This window comes from Carassius auratus, chromosome 4 (genome assembly GCF_003368295.1).
Source record: "Carassius auratus strain Wakin chromosome 4, ASM336829v1, whole genome shotgun sequence".
Classification (NCBI taxonomy): Eukaryota; Metazoa; Chordata; class Actinopteri; order Cypriniformes; family Cyprinidae; genus Carassius; species Carassius auratus.
Window position 1 is genome coordinate 21168504 of NC_039246.1, and position 9232 is coordinate 21177735.

Sequence of the window (9232 nt, forward strand, 5' to 3'; positions counted from 1 at the left end):
GTAATTAAGTTACATGTTGCTCCCCAAAACTGACTGTCCAAAATTTTTTATGACTTATTCATACAAAAACATATTAAAGTCACCGTGAGATAAAAATGTATCATTCTTTTTTTTATTATTTTTTTTATTAGAATATTCATTGTTATTGGTCTTTTTGGATTGGACTTGAAAGCACATTTCAAACATGCTTAGATGCATTTGTCATGATTGTGAAAAAGGTCAAACTTGATTTTATGCCCAGTCACATATGCTTTCTAATCGTTATCATGCCAAACAACAAAATAAATCAATACATTTTCCTTTTTTCATGGTTTAAAGAGAGAAGGCTAGTGATTTTTGACCAGAACACTTAATAAAGTAAAGGATTTTCAACGCAGCACAAGGGTAAAATAACAATAATAAAAGTAATAATTGAAAACGGTAAAGCACTTTATTTACCTTTTACTGACACTTTACATATTATGTAAAATCTCAGATCATAAAATTGTATTTGTTCAACAGCAAAGAAATTAAAGAGACAGAATTTTATTTATTTATTTCCTTTATAATTATATAGTTGAGCTCCTCTGTTGGCCATTTAAATGCATCTCCTGATGGATCCATCACTACAGATAACGTACAGCCTTCCCAGATCAGAAGTCACGTGCTTGTGGCCATTGGGACAGATTGAAATAAGTCCCCAACTAGATCCAGGGGGATTCGATATAGTGATACCAGCTCTAAAATACACAAGAAAAATGGTTTCTGCTGAGGAAAATAATTTAATTTTTGTTCATAATTGCCAGTTTCTTTAAACTAAACTAAATTTCAAAGACATGTATTTTGTAGCTCACCTTTGCAGTAAATTCCCCTGAAGGTCAACACCAAAGACATTGCCATCACTTGCTACTTCAACCATGGACAGAGCTCCAGCAACAGCCTCAAAAGCACCTGACCCTCCACAGTTAGCACCAGTTACAGACTGTACAACACAAGAAGAGTGCATGATCTGTTTTTTTTTTTTTTTTTTTACTTTTTTTTTTTACTTTAACAAGTAATTATATTAAGCTGCCTAGAACTAGAGATTCAGTGATGCACTTCACAAGATTCTGAAATCTTAGCGGTGCACTGACCCTTCTGATGACGATATTTCCAGCAGCGTTCACTCCCCAACAGCTGTTCGGACCACAGCTGTAGTACTTCAGCTTTCCTGTAAGTTGAACCCAAGGAGCGTCACCGGATGGCATGACATTGTTAGCATCCTTATTTAAGCAGAAGACATCGTCTACCGGTGAAACACCTACAATAATCTGGTCACCCCCAGCATCCACTTGTTTGAGTTGAATGCCTGACAATATAACAAAGAGATTGAATGAAAAAAGCCAGCAACAGACTGAACATCGAACTTTAAGGCCACTAAGGCTGTATTTAGCAGTAATTGTTTTTACAGCAGTGACAATCGCATTCTGTAGCTAAACTCCAATTGTGATTTCAGTTGTAGAATGATAGAAGCCAGATCTGGATTAATATATTATTCTGAACTGTTTTTTTTTTTCAATGCCACACCTTATGAAGTATTGGCCTTCATTACAGAGGAATTTTTTTTACAATCAAAGATTCATGTTAAACTGACAAAGAATGTTGCATTGCCAAAGTCATTAGTTTGATTTCCTAAGAATCACAAAAGACTGTAAAAATGTATACAGTACCTATTCCGTCAGAATTAAAATGCTATGTAAGCACAAAAGCTTCAGACAAATGCATTAATCTAAAGCAATGTATTTTGCACACTTGAAAGCATACCACAACACTTCTTACCTGGAATCTGCTTGAAGCTTCCATCCGTAAACTTGAAGACATTGTTTGTTGAATTTGCCCCTAGTTCTCCAGCAGGTCCGACAGTAAAGTGCTTTAGGGAGGATCCTATCCTTTCAAATCTGGTCCCCAGGAACAGGAAGACCTCATTGTCATCATTCACCCCACCTACTACCCCTAGCCCAGCATCAATCTGCTTCAGGGTACCAGGTATCACTTCACAATTATAAGCTATGTGGAAAAATATAATACAATAATCAGTTCTGCAGATTATTCTTCAAATGTTATCTTGATATGATTATAAGTCATATAATCGTCATTTACCTATAGTATAAAGGAACAGGTGGCTAAATAGCAGGATGCACAGACAAACTTTCATTGTTTCTGATCTGTTCCTTAAAAGAAGAAAAAAGGCACTTTATTTTGAAAGTCCACTTGATATTCTAACTATAAATAACTTTGCAACTGCATGTCAACTACCAGGCATTAGAGTATTAGTAGATTCTTAATATTTTTATTATGATGGTCCACCAACAGACTTAAAATACTGTAAGTAAATTTGCAAGTACTTGTGAACTTATTACTAACCCAACCCTAATCTAACAGTCCACTAAGGGTTGTTAATTGACATGTACAGGTACTTATCAATACATTAGAAATTACTTTGAAATTACTTTGTGGGCCACAATTAAAAGAACCAAATACTTAAACTACTTCAGTCTGTGTGCAGTGAATGTATTTATTACACAAGTTTCACAATTTGAGTTGAATTACTGAAATAAATGAACTTTTCCATGACATTCTAATTTACTGAGAAGCACCTGTAGTTGCAAAGTTACGATTAGTTAGTAGAATGTCTAAAGTGGACTATAGAATTAAAGTGTAACCAAAAAGAGTCTATGAACCTGCATCTGATCTTGTACTGACTGACCTCTTTGTAGAGACAGAGCATGTAAAAGTATAATCGTTTTAAAGTCTTCTTAAATACCCTAAAACATGAATAAGCATGAGGTTGTTTCTGGTTTATATCCAGAAGCTGAGATTCCAATTCTAACACCAACATTAGATAATTATGTATTATTAAATGAAGCCAACCTTTTGTTGTGTCAGTAGATTCAGCGATCAATGTGATTTTCCTGTGCTCACACTACAGGTGCCGCCACAAAGTTTGGAGATGCTATTGCTTGACAATTAGCTTATATAGGTGCACTTTGTTTCCTGATTTGTTTCCTGATTAGGTAATGTCTACTATTTACAGGAATAAGGCAGTTGTTTGCGGGGAATTTGTCATCCTGGTATTTTGATGTCTTGGCATATCAGTTTTACAAAAACCAGTTTAGCCCACATTTGTTGAATTCTTCTTTATCACAAGACTGGGTGTTTTTTGTTTTTTTTTTACTTTTGTTTATCACAAAGACAGATTTAATAGCTGTGTTGTTGCTTTTTGCATGAAAAGTTTAGAATATACCTCTTTGTGTGGAATTGACAATCACTGTGTTAAATGTGTTAAACACAACCCACTTAACTATGCACAACAAAATAAAAATTCAGTAAATGTAAAAACAATTTTTTTATTATTTTTTTTATTTTTTTTTTGGCCCTTGTGCCAAAAGTGTGTTTGCATTTAGTACAAAGATAGTCTATGGCAGCATTTTAGTGCCAGGTTAAAAAAATAACGAAATAAGATTAACATCATAATAATTTAGGGATATAGTAAAAAATACAATATTATATTGTATTATATTATCTTTTATTGTGTGACGTTAATGTGAAAAAAAAAAATGTCTGTGGCATCCAACATTTTTAATTCTTGAAAAACAGCAATTATTGACTTATTAACTTTTTTTTTTTTAACTCTGATTGAATGATTTCGTGAGACATTCAATTTTATTAAATTGTTTATTCTTGCTGTATTATTTCTTGCTGCAAATATTAAAGAGGAAAATATCATTGATTCATATGCCACTTCCGGCGAATTATCTCACTGCAAATTAAAGAGCATACAATCACTTTTATTCAACATATTTTATTATAAAATTTAAAGTAAGCACTTTGTAGAAACATAGCACAAAGCTGCGATTATTAGGTGGCTTGCGTGTTACAAATAATGAATGGACTTGAAACGTTAAATGTTATTTCTACGTTTTTGTACCATAAATAAAACAGCTTGTGAAACATGATCCATGTAACTTTATCTACTTCTCAAAGATCAACAATAGGGGCTAGGTGAAGTGAACCGAGCAAATTGTTTTGCATATGACCCTAAGGCTGACTTGCTATACCACTGTTGTGAGCTAATTGTTTTCTCTTCCTTACCTTAATAGGCAGTATTACTGTAATTATGTTCTGGTGTTTGTCTTGTTGCATAGCTTAAGCTTCATTTTAGTTACTATAAGTGAGCTAATATATTTCAAATCAGTGTTTTGTTTCCAATTATTTGCACGTGTTAAATAGCATGTAATAAGAGGGATAAATCCACAGAATTCTTTTTTTTTATAAACTTCTTTAGGGTGATAAAATATGCAATAACAACTGGCTTACTGTATATTACATTAGGTAACTTTACTTTGTATTAAATGGTTTTAAATTCTTTCTGACAAACTGAATGGGAAACCTTATGCATTTTGCCCATAATACTTAGCAACCTTTTTAAACATGTAAATTAGTTCATGTAATGACTGATTATAAAGACGCTGATAGTGTAGAATAGCAATTCTTTATTGACAATTTAAAAATCATAAGGCATAAATCAAAATGCTTTACTCGATCCACAACAAATGTACAAAATGTACAAAGGAAAGAAAGGAAAAACAAGTTTCAATGTAAATTTTCTGTTTATAATTATAGTTGAGCTCCTCTGTTGGACATTTAAATGCATCTCCTGATGGATCCATCACTACAGATGACATACAGCCTTCCCAGATCATAAGTCACGTGCTTGTGGCCATCTGGACACACAAGATAACCTAACCAACCTGTGCCAATGGGATTCGATGCAGAGACACCAATTCTAATATAAAATACACAAGAATAATGGTTAATGCAAATGAAATTTTTCTCATATTTTATCCCATATTTCTTAAATAAAGCAAACTTTCAATGCAAGCACTTTTTTTGCTTACCTCTGAAACAAAGACCCCTGAGTGTCAACAGCAAAGACGCTGCCATCAGTCGCTACTTCAACCATAGACATACTTCCAGTAATGACATCGAAAGAGCTCCACCCTCCACAGGAAGCACCCCATACAGACTGTAGAACACATCAAGACAGAAAATCACCCAGAGAACAAAACACATGTGTTTTTAATTCCTTTACTGTAAAAAATTATTTAAATGTGCCTAGAACTCAATGTTAACTATTTCATAGCATCACATTAGCAGTGCACTCACCCTTCTGATGAGGATATTCCCTGCAGCGTTCACCCCCCAGCAGCTGTACGGGCCACAGCTGTAGTACTTCAGCTTTCCTGCAAGTTGTACCCAAGTAAAACTGCTGGATGGCCCAATGTTGTTAGCATCCTTATTTAAACAGAAGATATCATCTAGTGGAGTTACACCTGCAATAATCTGGTCACCTCCGGCATCCACCTGTTTAAAAGTAACTGGCAATAAAACATAGAGAATGAGTGAAAATAGAATAGCATTTATCTTTGATATTTAACTATTGACTGACTTACTTGGAATCGAGCTGAACTGACCACTCTGAAACTTAAAGACGCTGTTTGATAAATTCACCGCTAGTTCTCCAGCAGGTCCGACAGTAAAGTGCTTCATGGTTACATTTATCTTTCTAAATTCCTTCCCCAGCAACAGGAAGACTTCATTGTCATCGTTCACCCCACCTACTACCCCGACACCAGCATCAATCTGCTTCAGGTTACCAGGAACCACTTCACACTCCAAAGCTATGGGGAAAAGGATCAAAATATGTATTCTACAACATGTTATATGTTCATTAATCCCCCCAAAAAACCACATTCATAGTTTACCTAGAGTATAATGGAGCAGGCAGAACAGCAGGAGGCTCTGACAAACTTTCATTGTTCCTCAACACAGAGTAATTGCCTGGTCCTGTTCCTGAAAAGAAAATAAATATATGTCTATGAACTCATTTAAGTTTACCTGTCTTCTTAAATTCCATACAACATGAAAACCATGAAGTTGCTTCTATGTAAAAACTGAGATAGAAATTCTAACAGCAGCCTTACAATCATGTTGTAGTATTATCAAATAAAGCTAACCTTTTCTCTTGAATTCAGTCTGATTCAATGTGATTCTCCTGAACTTACTCTACAGGTGCTGTTACAATGTTTGGAGTTACTGTCGCGTGACAGTTAGCTTTTATAGCTGCGCTTTGTTTCCTGGTTTTGCGAGGGCAACAGCTGATACTGTAGGTGGAAAGAGAATTTGGGCAGATGATTTAGAAGAATCTCTGCTCTTTATTTTTAAGTACACTGATCACATTTTTTTGGTCTCTCGGTGTGTGCACCCATGACCCGTTTGCCTGCATGCCATGGTCCTGACCTCACTGTTCTCCCCCTGTCATTGAGTGATTAGTTAGATAACTTGCTGGAAGTTACCTTAAAAAATGTCATATGAATTATGGATCACTTTTACCTACATCATCATTAATGTAGCATGAAAGCATGATTTTTCTAAATGTTATGTCTTTGATTTTGTTTTTAAAATCATTTAGCTTTTATTTCAATGGCAACAATGCTTACATAATCATGAACATTGCTAAGCAATTCTTGTCTCTTTTCTGTGGTGTGAAAATCACCTCTCGGCTGATTATTTTATTTTATTTAAACTGCTCTACTTACAATACTTGTATCCTGTGCCAATGGGGAGGCAATATGACTCTGCAATAGAAAAATGAGGATATTTTCTCATAAAAGTAATTTGTTGGGAAAAAAATGAGCATGGTTATCTCTAAATGAAGGAACAAAGTACCTGATCTGTAGAAAAAACGAAAATGAAAGCCCTACAAAGCAATCACAAGTAAACTGATAACATTTTGACATGAACGTTCTTTCATGTTTGCTTTGAACCAAGTACAAACAATACATTCACTTTTGTTTTTAAACGGCATCCCACTGTTGTGCTTGCTTGTCTTTCTCATCATCTAATGCACTGCAAAAATCCTCTTTTGGTCTTTTAGAGTCTAGTGTAAGAATCAAGTTTTCATTTGTTTATACTTTTACCAGTGCTAAAAGACAAAATTTTCATATACTGTACACTTCATGTGATATTTGATTTGCTTGTGAGGTAAAGCTGTTTTTAACCATAAAATAAAGTGTTTCTGATTTTTTTTTAAATGCAACATCCCAATGATAAACAGGAAAATAATGAGCAATTATGATGTAAAGTAGCACTAAAAAAGACAAAATCAGCTGAAGTTATAGTTCAGTGTAGTTTCAGTGTAGTTCAGTTCAATACAAGAGTAAAAGTTAAGCAGTTGATCTCCAGTATTTCTGTCATTCTCCACACCTGGCACATGTACAGAACAAGATGTACACACAGATAAGATTGTCAGATTAGAATCAGATAAAGAGGATGTCCGTAATGTCAATCCTCCTGTCTAGTGTTGGGCTTTAAGTAAATAATGTGAAAGCACTACAAACAAAGGACGTAACTAAATACATAAGCATCAAGCAATGAGAATTGTTCCTTGCGAACTGTTTTGATACAGTAAAAAAAAAAATGCTTGGTATCTGGAATGGATTGGGAAAAAAACATTAAATAAGCTAAATATGTATTTAAAAAGAAAAAATTTCAACAACAAATAATTCATTACTGATAAACTTTGCTTTTCTACAGTGCATGCAGTTACTGCTAAGCATGATTAAAAAGTTGTCAGCTGTCTGAATCACGTTTCATATTTTCAGGCTTAATGTGGTAAACTCATGCCCCTACAGTCCACAAATTTAATTGCATTCCTCACTTGTCCTTATTTTAGGGAGAATTACAGACAGTTTGAAATAACACATTGTTTAGAAAGGCATGAAGAAAAAAAAAACCTTCGGGGGAATTGGAATAAAAAATATGAACCAATATTCCTTAAATAATCACTGTAAGATACAGTGAGAATAGCTTGAAAACTGAACTATTGAATCCAGTCTTTTCATTGAATCAGTCAAAGAGACTGACAGAGGTAGCAATGAATAAGAGAAAGCAGAAGACGAAATGATACTATTTAAAGTGATTTTTTTTTTTTTTTTACATAATATATGTTTGTGTACTAGGTATATAAATACACACACATGCATGTATAAATTTAAGAAAGCTATATTGTGTATATATTAAATGTATTCATATATAATATAAATGATATTAATATAAACATATACATGTAAATATTTTCAAAATGTACACTGTATGTGTGTTTATATATACATAAGAAGTACACACACACATATTATGTAGCCTAAACAACAACTTTTATTTTGAATGCGATCAATTGCGATTAATCGTTAAGCACTACTGCCAGCAGATTATCTGAAGCACTGTATTACAAAATAAACATTTCATCAACTGGACACACAATGTCACATTTTGGTGGTAAAAATAGATATGTAGAAGTGACAAGAAAGCACACCTTAAAAAAGAAAAAAATGAAAAAGATTTTCTCTGCTATGTCCATTACATTAACAGATGCTTGTGGGGGAAATACACTATTGCAACTCTGTGCAAATTAAATAAACTCATGGAAATCCAAAATTTGCAACCCCCAAGAAAACAATGCACATAACCATTTTCAGAAGTATACTGAGCAAATTCATTGCAGGCATCTAACAGTTCAACAAAAAAAAACAGCACTTCTGAAGAATAAACTTTAAGACTTCCCAGACAAGGGTCTATCTCATGTAGTTGTAGCAGTGTAGTATGTTTCCTAAATTCAAAAGGAAACCAAGTTCTTTACTGATGATTTGAGGCCGAGTGAAACTGTGCTGTGTGAACATACTGATTGACTACTAGTGTACAACTTACTGTATCACTGTCAACATTCTGTTCACTGTTTTAATATAATTTTATTTAGTTTGTCTAATTTAACAGATTGGAAAATGTGGGGAAGTCGTGGCCCTGCGGATAGAGAGTTTGACTCCTAACCCTAGGGTTGTGGGTTCGAGTCTCGGGTTATTGAAAACCATATGTGGTTATTAAAAACCAACTGAACTTTACCTGAATCAATATGCAGTGAAGTACTTGGACTTAACATTGCAATCTCTGATTGTTATTCAAACATGCATCTGCAAACAAATTATGCAAGTGTTTTTCTGAGAAATAATTTCTCAGCTCTAAGCTTTATTTGTTATGCCAACTGCTAACAAGATGTTTTTAGTAGATGTGTGATAGGGGTGCTCCAATCACGATCGGCTGATCGTTATGCACATCTCGTCAGTAAAGCCGGTTCTCTAATCAGTGGTTAATTCCATCA

The 9232-nt window shown here is 34.1% G+C and overlaps 2 protein-coding genes across 2 annotated transcripts; both read right to left on the reverse strand.

Moving 5' to 3' along the window:
* Positions 1-85: 85 nt before the first annotated feature.
* LOC113062292 (fish-egg lectin-like) lies at positions 86-2993 on the reverse strand. The gene is made up of 6 exons (XM_026232044.1): positions 2890-2993; positions 2119-2189; positions 1798-2025; positions 1113-1327; positions 834-961; positions 86-719 (listed from the first exon to the last, which is right to left on the reverse strand). Exons 2-6 carry the CDS (start codon positions 2171-2173, stop codon positions 578-580), a joined length of 768 nt encoding a protein of 255 aa, XP_026087829.1. The 5' UTR covers positions 2174-2189; positions 2890-2993; the 3' UTR covers positions 86-577.
* Positions 2994-4491: 1498 nt separating this feature from the next.
* LOC113062302 (fish-egg lectin-like) lies at positions 4492-6179 on the reverse strand. The gene is made up of 6 exons (XM_026232056.1): positions 6036-6179; positions 5784-5871; positions 5472-5699; positions 5185-5396; positions 4917-5044; positions 4492-4804 (listed from the first exon to the last, which is right to left on the reverse strand). The coding sequence occupies exons 2-6, from the start codon at positions 5833-5835 to the stop codon at positions 4663-4665; spliced, it is 762 nt and encodes a 253-aa protein (XP_026087841.1). The 5' UTR covers positions 5836-5871; positions 6036-6179; the 3' UTR covers positions 4492-4662.
* Between the last annotated feature and the right edge of the window lie 3053 nt (positions 6180-9232).